General features: G+C 41.7%; 1 protein-coding gene across 3 annotated transcripts in view; it reads left to right on the plus strand.

Moving 5' to 3' along the window:
- The window catches only part of LOC132374326 (N-acetyllactosaminide beta-1,6-N-acetylglucosaminyl-transferase), a 98,281-nt gene extending 73,848 nt beyond the window's left edge, over nucleotides 1-24,433 (plus strand). For all 3 annotated transcript variants that reach the window (XM_059937908.1, XM_059937909.1, XM_059937907.1), the window contains exons 2-3: nucleotides 15,186-15,278; nucleotides 22,035-24,433. In XM_059937908.1, the coding sequence (XP_059793891.1) occupies nucleotides 15,186-15,278; nucleotides 22,035-22,225 (284 nt within the window). In that variant the 3' untranslated portion in view covers nucleotides 22,226-24,433. The remainder of the gene's footprint in view (nucleotides 1-15,185; nucleotides 15,279-22,034) is intronic.
- The last annotated feature ends 1,256 nt before the right edge of the window (nucleotides 24,434-25,689 follow it).

Genomic DNA, 25,689 nt, shown 5'->3' on the forward strand with positions numbered 1-25,689 from the left:
CATCATGGCTCCACAACCATGTAAAACTAGATGTAAATACACCCAAAGAGGAATAGGAGGAAGTATAAGAAAATTTAAGCAGTTTAACATGTTGGGATGAGTACTTATTTTTTATAATTTTGATTTCCCTTAATGTTATTGGTGTAAATTCTGAGTACTGAAAAACCTCACTTGGGTTTTACAATAATACTGTGAAGTATGTTCTCATATCCATGAAAAGAGTGTTTCCTTAAAAATGCAAAGGACGAGTGTCTTCAGGACTCTATTTTTGAGATCACATCACATGAAAGGAGCAGGAGTTGGGATTAATAGGATTGTTTTATTTTCTTAAACCTTACCATGTACAGATATCTGTTTGGAATAAATGTAATTTCTTGGAAAAGGAAATCAACATAGCCAAGACTTGAAAGAAATTAGAGAGTTTTTTCACAATCATTCTGTACAGGTTTCTGCTGACTCAACCACATCCTTCCCATTTCAATGTTCAGCTTCCTCGATGTTAAAACAAATGTCGCCCCTCCTAGCTACTTACAGAGGGATAATTTTAAAACTCTATTATGAAATTTACAAACACACAACAGAATGGAGAATGATACAGTAATCCTCATGTGCCCAGCAGCCAGTTTCAACAACCATCAACATACTACACACACTAAAAGCAAGAAAACTTAAAATGTATGACATCACTGAGTTGACTCTAATTTTCAGAAATGAGTAACTTCCTTTTTTTCAAAAGAAATGCAAAATTCCAATATTCCAGGCTAAGGCTTTCTATATATCCCATAACAACGATTTGCTGCAAAGTGAAAACCTTTTTAACCCAAATTTTCGGACATATTATATCAACCATACTGAGTTTTCTTCTTCCTTTTTTATTTTTATTTATTTATTTTGGCCACACTGCACAGCTTGTAGGATCTTAGTTCCCTGACCAGGGATTGAACCCGGGCCCCGGCCGTGAAAGCTCCGAGTCCTAACCACTGGACTGCCAAGGAATTCCCTCTTCTTCCTTTTTTAAATGGACAAAACTGAATCTATAAGCACAAGTTCTTCAAGCATTAGAGGCAATAATGCTTGTTAAGATGTTCATTTTCTTGGCCTTCCTCTTCCTGCAGGGAACGTGAGAGGAGTGTTGTTACTAAGAGTAAGACTTGATTAGTGTGCAGTGTTTAGAGGTACTTTTTTCCATCTCTTCTAGCGTCTGAATATTCTGCTTCCTCTATATAGGAAAAAACAAAAGACAAATTGACAGTCTTATTATTTTATGAGTCCCCTGTATGTTTGACTTTGGAATTGACTTGAAGATATTTTGCCAAATTTCAGCCAAATCTTAATGTATTTACTGTTACCAGATGTTCTCATGGGCCTCTGTTGGGTTCAATCGCCTTGTTAATTTTTTATGTATATAATGTAATCTGAGATTGAAGGTTTCTCTGGTCTTACAGGGCAGTGTGGAGGGAAGAAAATGGACTCTGGCCTCCTGGCCTTGTCAGCTAACAGCTTGTCTGACACTGGACAAACTGTTAACCAACCTTGGCCTCAATTAGTTTGGGTTTTAGGACTTAAAGTTTAGAAGGAATTTCTAGCTCCAGCCACTGGACCCTGTAAGAGGGGCCAGTGACCTAGATATTAGATATGCACACGACAAAATTATTTTCTAGGTTCTAGGCTCTGCCCTTAATTAGCTGTTTGACCTTGGGCATGTCACTTAACCTCTCTGGGCCTCAGCTTCCCCCTCTGTAAAATGAGGAATTTGAGCTAGGTAGTGAGAAGGTGCCCATTGAATGTCACTTTGGTGATAGGTTTTCTTTTTCTTCTTTTTTTTTGTAAGTGGATGATTCTGGAAGGAGTAGAAACTCAGAATGCCTACTTCAAAATAACAAAATGATTTTGTGAAGTGGATGAGTAATTTCATACTAGAGTTGGAAAGGATAATCTCATCATTTAAGATTAGAGAAACCAAGCCCAGGAAGGTGAAGTGATTTCTTTGGGTCACATGATTTAGCAGCTGATCTGAGTCACGAAGGTGGGACTTGTAAGTCATAATAAAATAGACTTTATATATTTAGTGCTTCTCACAATTTCTCTCTGAAATACCCTAGGTTCTGGAGGAAAAGGGCAGTAAGTACATTTTGGTATGTATGTTGTCTAATACTGAACGATGGGTTTTAATGACAGGATTCCATAAAAAGTGTTCAGAATTCATTTTTTAAAAGATAGTGAATATTACTATTTCTCAAATGAAAAATTCTCTGGGTATACTACAAAATAGAATTTTTAAATTTATCCATTTACCATGAAGGAGATCCATTCTATTATACATTGTTGCTAAATCTGAAACAGCCCTCCTTTTTGTTTTTAAATTTATAGGCAGTAAAATTCATTCTTTTTGGTGTCCAGTCCCTTGCGTTTTGGCGTTGGCATAGAGTCGTGCATTCACTACCACGATCGAGAACAATCCCATCACCTCCAAAAATTCCCTCACGGTGCTTCTTGTAATCAACCCCTGCCCCCAATCCAAACCCTTGGCAAATCCTGACCTGTTCTCCATCCCTATGGTTTTGCCTTTTCCAGAATGTGGTAAAAATGGAATCATAGAATATGATGCCTTTGGGGTCTGGAAAAGCAGCTTCTTATTCTTCCTTTCTTTTACTGTAATGACTTCATTTTGCATGTTCCAAGGTGAATATAATGGTTTCTTATAGATCCTCTGGCAGGTATCTGTTGAGTGTTGGTTCCATTTGGCAAACTTTTCTTTTCCCATGTTATATATTTATTTATTATTTTCTGTAAATAATAGAAATAAAAAATAAATAATAGTTTGACCTCTTATTATTTAAAAAAAAAAAGTAGGGTCATTTTTAGTAATACTATTCATTTGGGGTGATAAAGTAAATACAGAGAATTTCCTGGTGGTCCAGTGGTTAGGACTCTGCGATCTCATTCCTGAGGGCCTGGGTTCAATCCCTGGCTGGGGAACTAAGATCCCACAAGCTGTACAGTGCAGCCAAAAAAAAAAGTAAATACAGCATGTAGTTATATCATTATTCAGCTTGAATCTGGTATGCTTTTGTTACCTTTGATTTGACAGTATCTGTGATTCAGAATAAATAATAGGAACATCGTGAAGTTAATTGGAGAAGGGGGGCAAGGAACTGAAGGGGCCAACATTTCTTTGAAGTCTCATGTTTTGTTTTACAAATTTATGTAAATATCACATTCCCACCTACTCTATAACTTTCTTAAACGTTTCATTGAAATATAATATTATACATACAGAAAACCGCACATATCAGAATTGAAATCACTGAATTTTCAAACTGATCCTCACCTGAGTAACCAGAACAAAAACCCACGTTAGGGCTTCCCTGGTGGCGCAGTGGTTGAGAATCCGCCTGCCAATGCAGGGGACACGGGTTCGAGCCCTGGTCTGGGAAGATCCCACATGCAGCGGAGCAGCTGGGCCCGTGAGCCACAACTACTGAGCCTGCGCGTCTGGAGCCTGTGCTCCGCAACAAGAGAGGCCGCGATAGTGAGAGGCCCGCGCACCGTGATGAAGAGTGGCCCCCGCTTGCCACAGCTAGAGAAAGCCCTCGCACAGAAATGAAGACCCAACACAGCCATAAATAAAAAAAAAAAAAAAAAATTAATTAATTAATAAAATTAAAAAAAAAATTGGATTGGCCAAAATTTGCCTTTGGTTTAAAAAAAAAAAAAAAAAAACCCACGTTACTACAAGTACTCCAGGAACCCCGCTCTGCTCCCTTCCAGAAGTGATGATCATCTCGACCCCCTCAATCAGGTCTGCTGCTTTTGTGTCGTCCTAGGGCTTCTAATTGTAGCCTAGTGCTTTTCATGCAAATGTTCAGGTTAAATAGATGTTTCAAGAAGAAATGCTTGGGCTGTAGTGTGACTTCCTGTGTTTCTAAAAACTGCTGGAAACTCCATGGGGTCGGGGGTGAGGGGTAGGGGTGGGGTGGGAGACCCACATACACCAGGCACATCCTAGGACACTTGCTCCCATGTTTCTTCTCTTTTTAAAGTTTTTTTTCCCTTTTTTTAAAAGATGTTTCTCACATTTGCAGAAGAGTATAAACAGAAGGGCTTCTGCTGCTCTGTATAAAAGATTAGGCTTGTTATAGATAGGCACTTAGTTCCCAGAATTAGCAACCTATATATATATATACCCCAGTGCATGCAGCAACAAGTGGAATTTACCACTGACCTTCAAATCCTTTGGACCTGTCTTGGGTTGTCAACGGGGGTTAAAATTAGACAAGAGTCCTAAGCAATGGTGATTTTTATTTGGCTGCTTTTACATGGAATTGGAGGGAATGTTTTATAACTTGGGAGTGAATTCTTTTTTTTTTTAATTTTTGGCTGCGTTGTGTCTTCGTTGCTGTGTGCAGGCTTTCTCTGGTTCCGGCGAGCAGGGGCTTCTCTTCGTTGCGGTGCACGGGCTTCTCATTGCGGTGGCTTCTCTTGTTGTGGAGCACGGGCTCTAGGCGCGCGGGCTTCAGTAGTTGTGGCACACGGGCTTAGTTGCTCCGCGGCATGTGAGATCTTCGTGGACCAGGGCTCAAACCTTTGTCCCCTGCATTGGCAGGCGGATTCTTAACCACTGCGCCACCAGGGAAGTCCGGGAGTGAATTCTTGATTTACATCCAACTGGGTGTAACCTGGCACCTTGTTTTGAAGGTGAGGAGGTCACTGCGTGCAGGGCAAGATGAAAATTTGTCTAATGGATTCATTAAGGACCTTTTGCCCAGGCAGGAAACACAGCAGTACTGGGCATGTTGTGTTCTATTGATTCCTATAAGGAACGACCCGGCCATGAAATTGCTTTGCGTAATGTAGTGAGAAGGGCAATCAATACTGTAGATACTTTTATTTGAAACAGTCACGTAAAATCTAGGAAATGCCGCTTCAAATGCATATACCTAATTTAAGCTATGAACAAACACATCTAAACAAATAGATCACAGAGAAAACTTATTACTTGATGTTCACATGATGCAAATAACAAAAGCTTAGGTCCTAAGGAAACAGGTTTTTGGACTGATAAACCTATAAAAGTGGTAAACATGTACATAACGTATGCCCAAACTCATTTAAGGAAACTCAACCCATACATCTTAATGGTAAAGGCCACTTGTAAAACGTTATTTGCCATCTATATTTGGTATAGTTTAATCAACTAGTTAACAGCTATGTCATAGTCTTAAGGTGACATGGAAGTATTTATCTGTACAAAAAATGCTTTATGAAATGATGTTTTCTTAATGATGGTTACTTGTAAATGTAAGATTTTGTAGTGTTTTGGGTCTTTTTTTTTACTTTCATTTTTGTTCTGTGTACTTTTATGAGTCATTTGAATCCATTTGAGTAAAGTGTTCGATTTTTCACAAATTATAGAATAATATTTTTAAGAAAAAAAAAAGTAAAGATTCATACGGTAAATGCGCCAGGATGCTTAACACTATCTAATTTGGGGGAGTGGGGAAAAAAAATTGGTCTCTTCTCTGAACTTTTCTGTATTTTTGAAATCTTCAAAACTTACAAATAAAGTTGCTTTATTTGGTGAAAAATAAAATCTCTCCTTACCAAGGCATAATGTTTGGTGTTTTAGAAGCTGAAAAGTATTATCCCTATAAAGGGATGCTCAATGAAATAGTCTTTGAAAAGCAGGGATTCTCAACCATGGTATATTACACACTTCACGACAACTCCATGAGGTGTAGGGACTGTTTTGATCCTTGTTTACAGTTAGGGAAACCCAGGAACAGAGAGGTTAGGTAACCTGTCAGTGGTCCCACAGTTACTCATTGGCCAAGCAGGCACTTGAACCCAGGCAATATAGTTTCAGAGTCTCTCCTTTTAATTACTATATTAAATTGCCTCTCAAATAAGAATTTACAAAGAACTTCCTTAAGACAAATTTCAGTACATTAAACTGTCAAAGGGTATGCACGTTTTTTAAGGATTTTGGTACAAAGTGTCATACTGCTTTTCCAAAAATTGGTCCAGTTTGTACTCCCCCTGGCAGTTCTGAAACCCCTATTTCCCTACACCCTCTCCAGCACTGGGTATTAACATTTTGTAAATCTTTGCCAGTGTGCTACATATAAAATGAGGAGAGGGGCAGGGAAAATATAGGAAATCTATGTACCTTCCACTCAGTTTTGCTGTGAACCTAAAGCTGCTCTAAAAAAAAAAAAAAAGTCTACTAAAAAATTATTTTTTTAGGAGAAGAGGCTATTTTAGGATTTAAACTTTACTAACTTTAGTTTCTAACAAGTATGAGCTTGTTTTCTTTTTTCTTTTTTTAAAAACTGAGACATAATTGACATACAACGTTAGTTTCGGGTGTACAACATAATGATATTTGTACATACTGTGAAGTGATGATCACAATAAGTCTAGTTAATATCTGTCACCACCACCATAGTTACACATTTTTCTTTCCTTATGATGAGAACTTTTAAGATTCTCTCCTAGCAACTTCCAAATATGCAGTACAGTATTAATAACTACAGTCACCATGCGGTACATTACAGCCCCATGACTTACTTTGAGCTTGTTTTCTTAGATATTTGCATAAGCCAGGGTATAAAGAACTACGTGAAATGGAAGACCGATTTGGGAATTCCCAAAAGGATGGCAGGACAGCTGGGTGCGTGGATAGTGATGAAAGATGACGTGGGCAGCGTTGAGAGGTGAGGTGTGGAAACCCAGTGTTTCAGACTACACGTCGACAGGGCCAGGCAGACAATGTGAGCCAGTGAAGCAAGGTGGGCAGCAGGGCAGCAGGAGAGCTCCAGGCTGGATAAAGTTCTAGTGAATTGTGGGCAAGGGACTGACAGTCCAGACTTTCAGGGGAAATCTTATTTATTTTTTTCCCACTGTTCTACCCCTCTTCTATGGGGGTCAAACCAAACAGGCCTCCTACCAATCAGATGTGGTTTCTGGGCTGCCCATCTGCTATGTGTAGTCTGGGGACATAACTGCAAAAATCCTTTTGTGCCATGGTCAGCATTTTGGTATCTCCCTGGCGTGAATGTGACCTAGAGCAGTGAACTGCTGGACCCAGCCAGGTTCATGGTTCTGAAGAGCTAGCTGGGGAATTGATTAGTGACAGTCTGAAGCAAAAGAAAAAAGTGCCAGTTTATACTCAAGTTTTTGAGGGAAGAGATAACTTTAAACTGGGTCCCGGGAAGCGGAAGCAGCAATGTAAAACGAGAAATGGGGTGAGGAGTCAGAATTCTAGTAAGAGGTGGAATGGACACCAGCAGAAGGGGTTTGGGATGGTAAGTCTGAATTTGCTTTCTTTTGTCGGAGGGTGAGTGGTTGGTGGATAGGCATCTCAAAGTGGCTTGAAGAAGCAGACACAGGGCAAACGGTTCAAAGTGATCCCGCATCCCCCAAATAGGAAGGTAATAGGGTCAACGCTAATTATAGAAAAAGCCATTTGCTGGTATTGCCAACAAATTGGGCAGACTGGAGGCAGAGAGACTGGTTTGTAGGCAATTGAAATAGTCTTGGTGAGCGAAGATGTCAAGCACCTGAACTAGGGCAGCGCCCGCAAAGGAAAATGATGCTATGAAAAGCCAGGTAAGGCTTGAAGAACGGCCGGTAGATTAGAAATCAGTTGGGACTCAACTGAAAACCAGTTCGTTGTTAACTGGACTTATGGTGGTGATCATTTTGCAATATATACAAGTATCAAATCATTATACTGTACACCTGAAACTAATATAATGTTATATGGCAATTATACCTCTATTTATAAAGAAAAAAGAAACTCTGAGACTAGAACCCAACAGTCTTTATTTTAAGCACTCCAGAAAGTTTTGATATATTCTGAAGTTTGAAAACATGACTTCAAATTCTGTCTTTCTTCCTTTCTTCCTCTTCTTCCTTCTTTCCTTCCCTTTTTGCTCAACAATGTCCAGAGTATTTGCTAGTTATCTGGCCACTTGTCTGAGGATGGATCTATCTATCAAAGACATTATGGTATTTCTGGAATGCCTGATAAAAGTCTGACATGAGAGTACTTCCCTCCTGTTCACGCCAGAAGTCAGCCCTGCCTGACACAGCTCCCCCATCGGATACTCTTACCACTCAGAGTGAATGGTTTGCCAACCAACAGTGGGCAGACGCTACAATGTGAGTTTTTTCTTCCAGGTGCTTTCATGAACCTTGCAATAAAAGGCCACTCCTTTAACTGTGGCCACTCAGTCTCAAACTTTCATGAGACATCATCATCATGAATTTGCTAATTGTCTCATAGTTGACTCACAAAACTTCACAGTCTCAAGAAAACAGAATAACTTGAGGAAAGTTACAGAGAGAAAAGAATAATCAGGGTTCCTGAAACAGTACTAGAGAAATAATGACACAGAACAGTGCATATAAATGAACCCAATTGCTCTTCATTTCAGTATTTCTTTTCTACATTGAATTAGCATAATTTTGCACTAAAGACAAGCAAATCAGATGAAAGGAAACTTATTTCGCTTTGGCATATTAAAAATACAACGTGTACCCACACAGACCAAACTCTTCAAAAAAGTACAGAGAGAAGATGCTGAAAGACAAATTATTTATCCAAGTTTATTCTCAGAGAGCTAGAGTTCAGAAACTTGCTCTGTGCCCCTGGAAGCAATACTTTGTAGAAGAGAAATCGTTCTTAAAGTTTGATTTTTTAAAATTCTTTTCATTCTCTGTTAACATAATTGCAGGGCAGCCACGGGAGGGGTGAAGCTCTGGGTCCTTCTCAGATCCTCAAGCCATTTTTACCTCCAAACAATGACTGTGGGGTTGCTTCCTAGGCAACACTTTGAGCTCATCACACTCTCCCCATCAGTCAAGACCCGTCTCAAATTCTACCCGTCTACTTTTTTTTTTTTTTAATATTTATTTATTTGGCTGCGCCGGGTCTTAGTTGCAGCACGCGGATCTAGTTCCCTGACCAGGGATCAAACCTGGGCCCCCTGCATTGGGAGCGCGGAGTCCTAACCACTGGACCACTGGAGAAGTCCCTACCCATCTACCTTTTGGTTTTCTTTTTTTTTAATTTATTTAATTTATTTATTTATTTTTGGCTGTGTTGGGTCTTTGTTGCTGTGCACCGACTCTCTCTGGTTGCAGCGAGCGGGGGCTACTCTTCGTTGCGGTGCGCAGGCTTCTCATTGCGGTGGCTTCTCTTGTTGTGGAGCATGGGCTCTAGGCCCGTGGGCTTCCATAGTTGTGGCATGTGGGCTCAGTAGTTGTGGCTCACGGGCTCTAGAGCGCAGGCTCAGTAGTTGTGGTGCACGGGCTTAGTTGCTCCCCGGCATGTGGGATCTTCCCAGACCAGGGCTCAAAACCTGGTGTCCCCTGCATTGGCAGGCGGATTCTTAACCACTGTGCCACCAGGGAAGCCCCATAGTAGATGTTTTTACGGGAGTAAAAGGAGCAACTGGACGTTGACACAAGTAATGGGATCAGTAGCTTTGGGGTTTCCATGTATGTTTTAACCTAAGACAGATTGAACTACTTACTGAATAGTGGGCACACTGTATATTCAGGCTATTCAATCTTTCACTTGCCATTATCTCCTCAAAATAATAACCAAGGGATACCTACAAAGTATTCGAATAGGGCTGTCACCAGAGTCTTGCTGAGTGTTTGATCTCTCCTTAAACTAGTTGTGCAAGGCAGGACCGATGTGGAGAATCGATGATTGGTGGCCACCTAGGCAGTTGCTGTAGGGCAAACTGAAATGGGTTGGCCCTTGCTAAGAGGGTAAAAGAAATATTTTTCAATACTGAGAAGTAGGACGTTATTATACCTTCAAATATGGTGGCCTACTGGGAAGCCAAGGTAGCAACCGGACCTGTCTGGTCCACACACAGCTAAGCGGTCCTCACCATCAGCACTAAAGCCTAAGGCGATGGCACATCCCTTGCGTGCCACACTCATCCATTCCTTTAACGTTGATCGGTATCTCCAAATGCTGAGCCAAATGCTGTGAAGTCAAAGGCACCGTGACAACTGGCCCTCCACTCAACTCAGCTTTTCCCAGCAACAGGTGGGCTGATTGTCTTCAAGGAGGTGATCTCGAGGTCCAGATGCATAAACAGTTGACCCTTGAACAACACAGAGGTCAGGGGGGCAGACTCCCGAAAATCCGAGTATAACTTATAGTTGGCCCTCTGTATCCAGGTTTCCTGTGTGTCTGAGTTTCCTCTGTATCTGAGGTTCCCCTGTATCCGAGGTTACTCTGAATCCAAGGTTCTGCATCCATGGATTCAACCAACTTCCTATTGCAAAAGACTGTAGTATTTACTACTGAAAAAAAATCCACATATGAGTGGACCCTCGCAGTTCAAACCCATGTTGTTCAGGGGTCAACTATATTCTCAGCAGAGGGCACTAGGATGTAAGTACCAGATTCCTTCATAAGAGCAGAATTTGAGTGAGAATAGGAGGATGAGAAGCTACCTGGAAACTTGATGAAGGCTGAGGGGAGGACTTCCAGGAGAGGAGGAAATGAAGCTGAGTCCTTGGCAGTGTCGACTATAGCCCAGGCTTGTTGTGCACAGGAATCTTTTGGGGACCTTGTGAAGATGCTGATTCTGGTGCAGGAGGTCTGGGTGGGGCCCGAGATGCTACATTTCTAACAAACTTCCAGGTGATATTGAAGCTCTCCAAGAACCACATTTCAGAAGCAAGGGTCTATACCCATTCCTGCTGGATATGGCTGTGCCTCACGGGTTCTTTGCAAAAAAACCAAAAACCAACAACAAAAAAAACCAAAGTAGAATTCAACGTTGTCTGTGTTTGTCCCTCTCCCTACCTCTGCTCTTACAAGTGTAATTTTTTTTTAAATTTTATTTATTTATTTATGGCTGTGTTGGGTCTTCATTTCCGTGTAAGGGCTTTCTCTAGTTGCGGCAAGTAGGGGCCATTCTTCATCGCGGTGTGTGGGCCTCTCACTATCGCGGCCTCTCTTGTTGCAGAGCACAGGCTCCAGACGCGCAGGCTCAGTAATTGTGGCTCATGGGCCTAGTCGCTCCGCGGCATGTGGGATCTTCCCAGACCAGGGCTCGAACCCGTGTCCCCTGCATTGGCAGGCAGATTCTCAACCACTGCGCCACCAGGGAAGCCCCACAAGTGTAATTTTTAAAGCACAACATGAATAGTATTTAAACAAACATTTTTGAGATTTGTCATCAAATAGTATAGAAGTTGAGGTTTGTAATTTTATTAGCAGGAGGTTAATAGGTGTTATGCGTGGGGTTTTTTTTGTTTTGTTTTTTGTGTTTTTTCTTGGCCACGCCATGCAGCTTGTGGGATCTTAGTTCCCGGACCAGGGATTGAACCTGGGCCCTCAGCAGTGAAAGCGCTGAGTCCTAACCACTGGACCACTGGGGAACTCCCTATGTGTTTATTTTAATGACAACAGTCATTAATTATAAATGTCATGGTCTTATCTCTAGAATATGGAATGTGTTTCAGAATAAGAGTCAGTTTGTGATGATCAATATTAATGAGAATGAAAGGGAAGAAAAATATTTTGTCCTTTTAAAAATGCAGTCCTTCAGAGGAGGTTAAGGGACCTTTTGTCATGGCAATGTTTTATTCATACTTTTCTGCTATAGTTTTTTAATCAAAATAGACACAAAAATCACGTCAGCTAATCTTGCTGACATGAGTCAATATACCAGATTATCTCTTGCTTTCCAAACTGCCCTCTCCCCACCCCCTAACTTAACCAAGGCGAGTTTTATTCTAAATTCTTTTAAAATGTGTGCTAAGAACAAAATAAAGAAGCTTCTTTTTGGATAGGCAAGCAGTAAAGTAACTTTTAAAGTATTAAATGCAAACTAAAACAATAGGAAGAAATATCGCTTAATAAAGAGTGTTTTTCTTGAGTACTCCACATTTATAAACAAAATTTTCAAGTTTGGCAGCAAGAAAAGAAGAATCTTGCCTGATAGAGAGCCCTTAGGGGTGACGACTCATGCTATTTTCAGAAAAGGCTGTGCAAAATTTAATTTTAGCTGGGAGACCTTAGTACGATACTTGATCTAAATCCTCATATATTATTATGTGACATGAGGGCAAAAGAACAAAGCTTTTTTTCTGTCTGAAAATGCACATTTTCATTAATGTTTTTAAAGAGGAAAAAAAATTTATAACTAATTTTTATTGGAGTGTGGTTGCTTTACAATGTTGTGTTAGCCTCCACTGCACAAAAAAATGTATCAGCCATACGCATACAGATATCCCCTCCCTTCTGGACTTCCCTCCCATTTAGGTTACCACAGTGCACTAGGTGAGTTCCCCTGTGTTATACAGCATGTTCCCATCAGTTGTGCATTTTATACATAGTAACAACAATGTATGTGTGTCAATCCCAGTCTCCCAACTCCTCCCATGCCACCCCTTTCCCCCTTGGTATCCATACCTTTGTCCTTAACAAATGTGCTTTTTTTTTTTTTGGCTGCATTGGGTCTTCATTGCTGTGCATGGGCTTTTCTCTAGTTGCAATGAGCTGGGGCTTCTCTTCGTTGCGGTGTGCGGGCTTCTCACTGCGGTGGCTTCTCTTGTTGCAGAGCACGGGCTCTAGGCGCGCAGGCTTCAGTAGCTGTGGCTTGCGGGCTCTAGAGCGCAGGCTCAGTAGCTGTGGCACACGGGCTTAGTTGCTCCCCGGCATGTGGGATCTTCCCAGACCGGGGCTCGAACCTGTGTCCCCTGCACTGGCAGGCGGATCCTTAACCACTGCGCCACCAGGGAAGTCCTACTCTATGTGATTAAATGGACCCTTCAATCTCTGTGACCCATCCAAAATTTATTGCGATGGAGAGGGTTATTGGAGATAGCACAGTGTTTCTCAAACAGGGAAATTTTGCACCACCAGGGGACATTCGGCAGTCTGAAAAATATCTGAAGATATTTTTGATTGTCACAATTGGGGGGATGGGTATTACTGGCATCAGGTGGGTGGAGTCCAGAGATGCTGCTAAACACCACACAATGCAAAGGAAGATTCTACAACAAGGAGTTGTCCAGCTTACATTGTCGATAGTGCCAACATGGAAAAGCCCTGGTTTAGCAAAATGGCAGCCTAATGCCCTCCTCTCCTCTCCCTTTTAAAGGCTTTTTACAGTTCAAAGGTGAGTTAAATATTAATTGATAATGCATCAGCAAGTAAACTTTTGGTCAAAAGAACAACTGAAAGAAATAGAGAAGATGGGTAGATCAGTGCACACCAGTCTAGGAAAAACTCAAAGCTCAAAACCCATTGCTTGGGCTTCCCTGGTGGCACAGTGGTTGAGAATCCACCTGCCAATGCAGGGGACATGGGTTCGAGCCCTGGTCTGGGAAGATCCCACATGCCACGGAGCAACTAAGCCTGTGTGCCACAACTACTGAGCCTGTGCTCTAGAGCCCGCGAGCCACAGCTACTGAGCCCACGTGCTGCAACTACTGAAGCCCGCATGCCTAGAGCCGGTGCTCTGCAACAAGAGAAGCCACTGCAATGAGAAGCCTGCACACTGCAGTGAAGAGTAGCCCCCGCTCACCTCAACTAGAGAAAGCCCGCGTGCAGCAACGAAGACCCAACACAGCCAAAAATAAATAAATTTAAAAAAAAAACAAAAACCATTGCTTGGGGGCTCATCATCTTTATTGGATGATCAGGAATTGTGTCTTGTTAATTATACTCTCCCTTACTGCCCAGCACAGTGGTTGGCAACACCAAATGCTCAACAAGAACTTTAACATATAAAAAGGATATTGTGTTAAAAGATTGCTTGAGTTCCATATGTCTAATATTGCAAACTTCATATAGGAGCGACCCTGGAATCTCTCTCACTTATTAGCACTAAGGACATAGAGTGGCCTGTTTCCTGAGCTTTCACTTTAAGATAGATGTTATCTGGGAAGTCCTAAAAATTTTTGATAATAGCACTATTTACAATAGCCAAGACATGGAAGCAACCTAAATGTTCATCGACAGAGGAATGGGTAAAGAAGACTTGCTTGGTACATATATACAATGGAATATTACTTAGCCATAAAAAAGAATGAAATAATGCCATTTGCAGCAACATGAGTGGAGTTAGAGATTATCATACTAAGTGAAGCAAGTCAGACAGAGAAAGACAAATATCATATGATATCACTTATATGTGGAATCTAATTTTAAAAATGTACAAATGAACTTATTTACAAAACAGAAACAGACTCACAGATCTCAAAATTAAACTTATGGTTACCAAAGGGGAAACATGGGGGGAAGTGATAAATTAGGAGACTGAGATTAACGTACACACACTACTATATATTAAATAACTAATAAGGACCTACTGTATGTCACAGGGAATTCTACTCCATATTCTGTAATAACCTATATGGGGAAAGAATCTGAAAAAGAATGGAAATATATATCTGATTCACTTTGCTGTACCTGAAACTAACACAACATTGTAAATCAACTATACTCCAAAAAAATTTTTTTAAAAAGTAAATTTGTTTATTTTTTTAAAATAATATTTATTATTATTATTATTATCATTATTGGCTGCATTGGGTCTTCTTTGCTGCACGCGGGCTTTCTCTAGTTGTGGCGAGCAGGGGCTACTCTTCGTTGCTGTGCGCGGGCTTCTCATTGCGGTGGCTTCTCTTGTTGTGGAGTACAGGTTCAAGGCGCACAGGCTTCAGTAGTTGTGGCACAGGGGCTCAGTAGTTGTGGTGCATGGGCTTAGTTGCTCTGTGGAATGTGGGATCTTCCCGGGCCGGGTCTCAAACCCGTGTCTCCTGCATTGGCAGGTGGATTCTTAACCACTGAACCACCAGGGAAGTCCCTTAAAAAGTAAATTTAATTAAAAGGCATTGAGACCAAAAATCTCCATCTTCTTCATCTGCATTATGTTTTCATGCAATGGCATTTCTTGCAGGCTTGGGCACAAATTATGAAAAAAAAAATAGATTGTTTTTACTGGTGGCAAGGGTAGATCCATAACTACCAACTATTCGCACCACAAGCCTGTGGGGTTTTGTACCAATGATGAAAAATCTGAAATGAAAGATAATATACTGGGAGAAAATAAGCATGACGTGGAAGCTTAACTGATGAAATTGACACCTTTCTCTCTTGGTTCTTATTTTGCTTTTCTTCTTTATCAACATTGCAGGTGTTCCTGGCTCCATGCCAAACGCATCGTGGGCCGGGAACCTCAGAGCTGTAAAGTGGTTTGACATGGAAGATAAACACGGAGGCTGCCACGGTGAGGCATTCATTTGAAACTGTGAGGCCACACTGCTTGTTGGTGTTGGCATGAAGGTTGTGGAATACAGGGGTTCTCACAGAGAGCCCTGCTGGTTCGTTTAGACCAATCTGTGAATTATTATTATTATTTTTTTAAATATCTTTATTGGAGTATAATTGCTTTACAATGGTGTGTTAGTTTCTGCTTTATAACAAAGTGAATCAGTTATACATATACATATGTTCCCATATCTCTTCCCTCTTGCATCTCCCTCCCTCCCACCCTCCCCATCCCACCCCTCTAGGTGGTCACAAAGCACCAAGCTGATCTCCCTGTGCTATGCGGCTGCTTCCCACTAGCTAGCTATTTTACATTTGGTAGTGTATATATGTCCATGACACTCTCTCACCCTGTCACATCTCACCCCTCCCCCTCCCCATATCCTCAAGTCCATGCTCTAGTAGATCTGTGTCTTTATTCCCATCTTGCCACTAGGTTCTTCATGACCTTTTTTTTTTTTCCCTTAGATTCCATATATATGTGTTAGCATACTGTATTTGTTTTTCTCTTTCTGACTTACTTCACTCTGTATGACAGACTCTAACTCCATCCACCTCATTACAAATACCTCCATTTCATTTCTTTTTATGGCTGAGTAATATTCCATTGTATATATGTGCCACATCTTCTTTATCCATTCATCCGATGATGGACACTTAGGTTGCTTCCATGTCCTGGCTATTGTAAATAGAGCTGCAATGAACATTTTGGTACATGACTCTTTTTGAACTATAGTTTTCTCAGGGTATATGCCCAGTAGTGGGATTGCTGGGTCATATGGTAGTTCTATTTGTAGTTTTTTAAGGAACCTCCATACTGTTCTCCATAGTGGCTGTATCAATTTACATTCCCACCAACAGTGCAAGAGTGTTCCCTTTCCTCCACACCCTCTCCAGCATTTATTGTTTCTAGATTTTTTGATGATGGCCATTCTGACCGGTGTGAGATGATATCTCATTGTAGTTTTGATTTGCATTTCTCTAATGATTAATGATGTTGAGCATTCTTTCATGTGTTAGACCAATCTGTGAATTATTAAACAGAGTAGCAAGAGGCTTCAAGACACCATCTTTGAAAAGTAAATCTAGGTATCTTAAAGACATTCTCCAGCTTATAATTACCTAGGGAGATGTAGAGGTAGGTTCAAATTATAATGGTGCTTTCTTCTCGCTAGTTTCTGCCTTTTCCTTATTATTCGTTCCTCTTTCTAATCCTTTGGGCGTGCAGCGGTTAGGAGGAGAAAGTGGTCAGGATGAGAAGTGACGTCACGTTCTTACCACTGACCCCCTTCCCTCACGTCAGCCTCTGCTCGCCCCACAGATGGGTTTCCAGGTGGCTTGGAGGTGTTTGCTACAGCTCTGGCATGATGGCAGGTGACAGCAACAAGAGAGGTTTCCCCCCCAAATGGATAAGAACGAGAAAACAAGTAGTTTTCATTTCTACAGAACCTTGTAAAGAAGGCCTTTTATCAGTCCTGGTTTATGTTCAAACTCTTGCCTGGTACAGGGTGGGCATGTGTATTTGTTGACTAGGATTCTCATAACAAAGTACCATAGACTTGAGTGTTTTAAACCACAGAAATTTGTTTCCTCACAGTTCTGGAGTCTGGAAGTCCGAGATCAACGTGTCAGCAGGTTTGGTTTCTTCTGAGGCCTCTCTTTGGCTTGTAGATGGCCGTCTTCTCCCTGTGTCCTCACATGACTTACCCTCTGTGTGTGTCTCTGTCCTAATCTCTTCTTATAAGGACACCAGTCATATTGGATTAGGGCTCATTCACATGACCTCATTTTAACTTAATTACTTCTTTAAAGGCCCTACATCTAACACAGTTACAGTCTGAGGCGCTGGAAGGTTAGGACTTCAAGATATGAATCTGGGGGAAATACAATTCAGCCCATAAGAACAGGCAATAAATATATATACAGTGAATGAGTGATTGAGCGAATGGATGAGTGAATGAATAGGAAGTTTTGCCCCGTTATCCCCATGGTAACAAAGTTTGGCCTCCTCCCCTCTTGCACTCAGTCTACGGCTCTATCCTCAGCCCATCTTATCTACGCCTAACATTTCAGATGAAAACCTCCAAGCTGCTGCTTCTCTACATCTCTCCATTACGCTCACCCTCCTTCCGGCGTCTATCTCTCGGGGGTCCCCTTCCATTATAGATGGCAGCATCTTTACCTCAATCAGCCCGCACATTCCCCGGAGGACAGCTCATTGCCGCCTGCCTGCATTCGCATCGTGGCCTGCCCTCCTAGTGGGGGGAGGAGGATGGAGAGGAGGGTACTTTGCTGTTTGATCTCCTGGGTCTTCCTTAGAAGATGGACCATCTCCATCAGTCCAGGGTCCCAATATTTGGGAGAGGTTGCCTTCTCCACTTGCTTCTATGACCCCTATCACCTTCCCTTTAGAACCACTGTGGTCATCCTTTGATCTGCTTCTCCACCTCTTCTCCAGCTGTGGACTCCAACATCCACAGCAGGGACCCACGTGATGTGATTCCTTTGCAGCTCTCGCCCTCCCCACCCCCGCCGAAGCTCCTGTCCACTGTGTTTCAGCCACACCCACAACCCACCCAAGTAGAGCTTTACCTTCAGTCTCCTTGTCATCACCTGTATCCGGGACCTACCTCAGGAGAGATGGTATAGACAAGTCAGGTTTGCATTTTTATAGGGACCTTTACTGATCACGTGACAGGTAGGGGCCATGAAAATAGCCCCTAGCCAGGAACCTACACAGGGTGCGATGTTTGGGTAGCCCACGCCCCTTTCAAACAAATGTCTCATTTTTTCTTCTCTTAGTATCTGTTATGCCATCTGAAAGCCTTACAGCGTTCATAGCATAAAAAATGTTTGTCCCCAGACCACTATACAGGGAAAAGAAAAAGACATAGTCCAGAGGAAATAAAACATTATGCCAAACGAGCAAGTCAGTAATACAATCTGGACCTTTTCCCCTTGGCTGTGAGGAATAGGATTTGTTCCAAACCTGTGAGTGTACCCACTTTACAAACTCTCTCAGCATTTCAAATCACAGAGTACCATTCTAAACCTGTGGTCTTGAACTTGGAGCTCCCATCTCTGATTACAGTCTCTTTGTCAGCCTATTAGTCTCCTTCACCAACTTACATATTATATATTTTACTGCCTTTCTCCCCAGAACAGAATAGAAGCCCCAACAGGGCTGGGATTTTTGACCAATTTGTTCATTGCTGTATCCCCACATCTGAAATATGTTGTTGTTGTTTTAAATGTGTTTGCTTTTTTAAAATTGGAATTTCCAGAGGTTCGACTTTCCTCCTCCTACTAGTTTCTTTCTGAGGACCCCTTGTCCAGCCTCTGTACTGTATCAGCTGTTGTGTGCTGTTCTTGCTAACATTATAGGTTCCCTTGCCATTTGATCCTACAAGGCTGATTCCTACACATAATCATTACCGTCGTCTGCTGTTTGCCATTTGTGGTTCCTGAAGCAGGACATTGCTGAAGAATGTCACAGAACTGCCCTAAATTCACCCACTGTCTACCTTCAGCTAGACCCTCTGGCTGCCTACTTATTCTTTTATTTACGTCACTATTGTCCTGGTACTCTTCCCGGTGTACACCTTTTGAGCTTTTCTGCCCACCTTTAAGCTCCCAATCTTATGTTAAAACAGCCTTTCTACTCTCAAAAGGGGATCATTTTAACTTTAGGAAGAACTTTGAAGACATTTGATTAAAATCTCCTTATCAATTCCTTTGTCATGTCATCCCTTTCTGCCATCTTAGAGCATTTTAGACCCATTCTCTCATTGGTGCTTCCTGTTTCAAGAGGAAAAGTTACCTATCCTCACAACCAGGGTCGCCATCTGGTCTCAGTTGTGTGTGGATCCCCCTAAGTTATCCCATTGCTCTCTTGCATTCTCAGTGTCTCCCTCTCTGCTGGTTCTTTTCCTAAGCAAAGGTGTACTTACTGCCTCTATCCTGAAGACCAAGCTATCTAGGCACCCTCTACTTGATCCAGCCTGAAATCTTCTCTCCTGTTCACTGCCATTTCTTAAGCATGGGTGTGCTGCCCACGTACCGAGTTCTTCCCACCCACTACCCGGTTATTCTTTAACTTCCTTAAACTCTGGCTTTTTTCTCCAGTGATTTTCTCTGTCTACTGAACTTCCTTCCAGCCACATTGAGTTAATCACCAAGTCCTGTCAGTCCTTCTGTGCTCTGCCTCTAATAGCCTTCTTTTCCACTCATGGCAACCATTAACTTTGAACAAACTCTCTGGTTTACACAATTACTGTAGTCTCTTGATTGGTTCCTAATGCACCCTGCAAAGCTCTGCAAAATTAATCTTGCTAAAATCTATTTCATCATTTGATTCTTCTATTCAAAAAAATTCTCAAGGGACTTCCCTGGTGGCACAGTGGTTAAGAATCCACCTGCCAGTGCAGGGGACACAGGTTCGAGCCCTGGTCCAGGAAGATCCCACATGCCGCGGAGCAACTAGGCCCGTGCACCGCAACTACTGAGCCTGAACTCTAGAGCCCACAAGCCACAACTACTGAAGCCCGCATGCAACAAATACTGAAGACTGCGCTCCTAGAACCCGTGCTCTGCAACAAGAGAAGCCACTGCAATGAGAAGCCCACGCACCACAACGAAGAGTAGCCCCTGTTTGCCGCAACTAGAGAAAGCCCGCGCGCAGCAATGAAGGCCCAACACAGCCAAAAATAAATTTAAAAAAAAAACCAACTTCTCCAGCCCTTTCATAAGAAAGGGATAAAAAGACCCAACCCTTTATGGGATAAAAGAGGCCCAACTTTCATCTATTTTAAGTCAGTCAACCATAGTAGTTCTACCATATGCAAACAAACACTGGAAAGAGTACCAGCTTCCTACAACTTCCTTGTTTTTAACCTGTTCCCCAACAAACTCTATTCTAGCAGAAAATTCTCATCTCTACATTTTCCAGAGGTGTTTTCCCGCCTGATGCTTTCCCATCCATCCCCCTGATGCTTCCCAATTCTACCCACCCATGAACTCTCCACTCATCCTTCTCTACCCTTTTATTCACCAACTATTACTTTAACACCTAATATTTACCAGGCACTGTTCCAGATGCAGGGGACACAGAAGTGAACACAATGGTCCCAAATTCCAGCTCTTCAGGAGCTTACATTCTAGTCTGGGGAGAAAGACAGTAAACAAACAAACACGTTTGTTGGTAATAAGTGCCACAAGGAAAATGAATCAGGGAAGAAGGGAAGGAGGTCAGAGACAGCCTCATGAGAAGATGACCTTGAAGCAGAGACCTGGGTGGTGCCCGAGGGAGCCTTGAGGCTGTCTGGTAGAAGGACGTGGTCCAGGGAAGAAAGAGCAAACACGGATGGATGCCTGGGGGTGCTTGGGACCAGCAAGGAGGCCAGTGTGGCTGATGTGAATGTGGAAGGGCTGTTAAAGGTTATAACTGAATGAGTAAGTGGTGGGGGGTGAGTCCGGGTGATGAGGGGCCAGACTCTGAGGAGTCTTGAATGCCATTGGGAGGAATTTGGCTTTTACTGCAAATGAGATGAAAAGCCACTAGAGGGTTTTGAGCAGCAGAGACATCTTCTGCTTACATTTAAAACAATCAATCTGGCTGTTGTGCTGGGAATGTACTAACAGGCAAAAATGGAGGCGCTGGAAACCAGTTATTGTAACAATTCAGACAGGAAGATGGAGGCGGCTTGGACTAGGATGCAGGTGGTGAAAAGTGGTCAAATTCTATTAGTATTTTGAAGGTTGAGCTGACAGGATTGCTACCAGATTGGATGTGGGGTGTGAAAATAAGGGGGAGAAGTGCCCAGGGCACTGAAGAATAGACTTGCTGTGGATTACGATGGGGAAGACTTGGAGAGGATTAAGGACTTCAGACCTGACCTATGGGTGAGGTTTATTACTCCCCTAAGAGGAGAGATAAAGCAGGCACTTGGCTAGACCAGGCTGGAGCTCAGAGAAGAGGCCTGACCAATACAGCCCATAAAGACTTCTCCCATGTCTACACTTCTAGAACTTCTCATCCATGAAATCCAAAGTTCATGATATAGTCCGTGAACGGCCTTGTGATGCCTGTTGTGTTACTTCTTTGTATTATTTAACTCTCATTTTCTTCAAATGCATGTTTGTACCTCTTTCTCCCCATAGAAAGTTTAACTTCCTCATGGGCTGGGCCAGCACAGCGCTGTTTCATCACAATCGCGTAGCCCTTGACACAGTGCTAGACACACAGCAGTCAGGCCATAACCCTACCATTTTGCAAGCTCACTACCCCGACTCAAAAAGGTCATGAAGAACCTAGTGGCAAGATGGGAATAAAGACACAGACCTACTAGAGAATGGACTTGAGGATATGGGGAGGGGGAAGGGAAAGCTGGGACGAAGTGAGAGAGTGGCATGGACATATATACACTACCAAATGTAAAATAGCTAGCTAGTGGGAAGCAGCCGCATAGCACAGGGAGATCAGCTCGGTGCTTTGTGACCACCTAGAGGGGTGGGATAGGGAGGGTGGGAGGGAGGGAGATGCAAGAGGGAAGAGATATGGGAACATATGTGTATGTATAAATGATTCACTTTGTTATAAAGCAGAAACTAACACACCATTGTAAAGTAATTATACTCCAATAAAGATGTAAAAAAAAAAAAAAACAAAAAAAAAACCAAGCCTGTTTTCACTGTTTCTTGTTCTCTTCCTTTACAGGCCACTATGTCCATGGCATTTGTATCTATGGAAACGGAGACTTAAAGTGGTTGATTAATTCGTCAAGCCTCTTTGCTAACAAGTTTGAGCTCACTACGTACCCCCTTACTGTGGAATGCCTAGAGCTGAGGCTTAGAGAAAGAACCCTAAATCAGAGTGAAATTGCAATACAGCCCAGCTGGTATTTTTGATCCACTGCCACTCACGACTGAAGGGGACTCACAGCTGGAAAGGAGAGCTTTTCTTTGTGAGAAAAACTTGGCCTGGGTTATATGAACAGTCTCAGGGCCAAGGTTATGGCTTCAGGACCTGACTACGTTATTACATGTTAAAATATTCTCTGGACACCGTGAAAGAAATATGCTGTCAGGATGGTTGCACAGGGTGATGTTGGCGCTTTGGCCTCTCTGGCAGTTTCTTGAGGCTCACCTCTGTATCAGGCTAATGTTCTGATCAGTGATAAATTAAACTGTCCTCAGATCTTTGCATCCGATCCTCATCATATACAAATGTTCTAATGAAAAGGAGAATTGTGGATAATACTATTTAGGAAAAAAAGAACTGGGTTTCTTTGAAGAAGGAATCTTTTATAACAGATCTCTAGCCACACATTGATGGATATCCCCTGCTCTTTGCTTACCTGCACGTAGGCATAGAAATCGCTTTTTCGGTAACTGACCAATCTCCTTTACAACCTGAGCTCCTAGAACTGAGAACTAGATCTTCTTCCTGAGTTTCAACAGTAGCATTTTCAAGTTTCCTGTGTCTAAAGTTCTGTATAGAATTTAAAGCCATTCACAAGAGACAGAATTTAAGACAGCAGTCACTGCCTGCTGCTTCAGTAAAAGGCCCCCGGGGGGGAATCAGTTTCTTGAATATTTGTCAGAATATACTCTGATCCCTCTTTCTTGTTTTCCATTGAGAACATGGAAAAGTTCTTGAAGCATGAAGAATTTCTAGAAGAGAGGTGCTATTGCATGGGTGTAGCCTCAAGCCTTGAATATCTCAGAGTAAATCACTTTCCTTTATTGCCACTACTCTCCACCCCGACCAAAGTGATCTTATCTGCAAAATGGAGACCAAATTCTTTCCCGTAAGCCTTTAAGGAGTCCATAGTGTTCTCTGGGTAGCTTTGCAATGCCTGGGGGTCATAGGAGTGCCTGGATTTTTAAAAGCTTTCAAATGTGTGTGAGCCTTTGGTCACTTATCCTTCCTCCCATTCATGTATCCAATTCATTCATTCAGCATCTGGTCAATAAGTATTTCTTGAGTGTTTATTACACACCAGACACGTGCAGAGACAAAGAGGAGAAGTAAGTCAGAAGCCTTTTTCACTCTAAAAGTCCTGGCAATAACGTCAACGTTGGAAAGGCTGCCCTAGAGAATCTCACAGGGTGGTTGTATTTTAACACCTTCATGTGCGGGGTTGTAGACTGTGGTATCAGGCCCAGGATATCAGAAATTACAAAGTGAGGTCTAAATGAGAGATTATTCCCAAGAGAGAAGGGAAGGAGGAGACGGAAGCCACAGCCGATTGTGTTCTAGGTGTTCTGCTTGCTCCTTTAGGTCTCATGGCCTTCAAATCTCACAACGCTCTTGGGAAGCTCACATGATTACCCCCATTTTGCAGATGAAGTGAGTGAGGCCTAGAGAGGTTTTTAGTCAGCATTAGGAAACAAGTTCTCTGTCTGAGAATCGGGATTGTCTTATTGGTCTCCTTTGTTCATTTCCTGAGGTGGAACATTTAGAGAAGGTGAAGTAAAGCCATATTTAGCATCCCAGAATGGTCTCAGTGTTAATATTGAGAAAACGTCCTGTCACGTCAGAAAAATGTGAAGTCTACTCTTATATTCCATCCAGTTGCTTGATATTTATTTATTCTAATGAAAAACAGTAACTACAATTAATGATACATTTAATCCACGCAATGTTATTTTTTTCTGTAATTGTGCCTGTTGAATGTTAATCATATTTAATGACTTTGAATTTAATGACTTCTAGTGACTTTGAAGTAAAGCCTTCTTTTTTCCTGCTACCGAAAAAAAAAATGGAACTGTAGTGGTTGATGAAGAGTCAAGGCATAGGGAACACACCCAGAGCTAAAGGCAGAATCTGAAGATCACCTTTTTTTTTCAACTAATTTACATGACACCACTTGAGAAGAAGGGTTGCTTTACACTGGATCTTTCTCTTGTAGAACAAGAAATCTTTTGCAATAGAAGATGTTTACATGTCCGTTGTTGGTCATTTCTTCTATGTCTTAAGTACTTTAATATTGGGAGAGTGTAGTGTTTGGACTAGTGGGTTTCTGCTAGCCCTTGGAGATGCCCTGAAAACTTTGTTTTCAATGATGTTCCATGTTGTTTTCTTGGAAATAAATTAATATATTGTTTTCCACCTTTGGGGCTATTGTGTATTTTTATTTGATCGGCATTTGAAGATAATTCTCCTAACATTTTCTAAAAAATACAAATAAATACATTCATACACACGCACATACTTGTCTAAAAATGCCCATCCACTGAAAAATAATTAAGCTTTTCCTCTGTGGAGTGCTGGGGAGAATAATTGGGAATGATAGAGAAGAGAATATAATGGAAGATCAATTTCATTTAAATTGGGTACAACCATTTTAAAATCTGAGGCAGGAAGAAGTTAGCCTTCTACTATTGCCTCCTTTATTTTTTAAAAATCAAGGTACAATTTAGGAAAAAGACATGTTAATATTATCATAATTATTCGATTGTCAAATGCCAAAGTTTTTGAGCAGCCTCTCAGTGCTAAGTTTGGCTAAACAAATTTTGCCTCTAACAGACACATGGAAAATGACAGAAATACTGAGGAAAATAACTCATTTAAACAACATCTGATGCACCATTTTTTTTAATGCAAAATGTTTAAAAACTAAAGTGAAAAACATTTCAAACTACAAAAACAATAAAAATATATGTTCAGTTCTATCTCTGGGAGGGCGGCTGAGGCGGCGGCAGCGGTCGGGATGCCGGCTGAGGGGGCGCTGAGGCGTGAGCTGTGGTGGCGCTGGGCGCCCCTCGCTCCTCGGCCTCTGGGGGCCATGGGCTCCGAGAAAAAATATATATATATATATGTTCATAAAAATAGAAAGAATACATAAATCAACTATACTTCAATAAAAATTTTTTTAAAATATGATAAAATCAAGTTCATAGGTAAAAAAAAATAGAAAGAATACAGAAGAATATAGAATAAAAAGTGAATTCCTTTCTCCAGAAGTAATCACTTGATTGGTGTATATTCTTAAGTGTCTTTTCAGTGCAGTGATATCCTATGGCAGTGCTGTCCAAAAGAATTTCTGCAATGATGAAAATGTTCTGTATCTACACTGTCCAAGATAGTAACCACTCAATTTAGCCACTGGGCACTTGAAATGTGGCCAGTGTGACTGAGGAAATGTTACTTATTTTTAGCCACATGTGACTAGTGGTTATTGTACTACACAGTTCTATAGTTCTACATCAGTTATATACACGTGCTTGTGTATACAATGGAAATATACACAAAGACACATGTACTGACTTTTTTTTAATGAGTTGATTATAGAGATGTATAATAGAAATTACATCTTTTTGCAACTTGCTTTTCTGGGCCCTTTAAAAATAAACTTTTACTTTTAGTA

This window comes from Balaenoptera ricei, chromosome 11 (assembly GCF_028023285.1).
Source record: "Balaenoptera ricei isolate mBalRic1 chromosome 11, mBalRic1.hap2, whole genome shotgun sequence".
Lineage (NCBI taxonomy): Eukaryota > Metazoa > Chordata > Mammalia > Artiodactyla > Balaenopteridae > Balaenoptera > Balaenoptera ricei.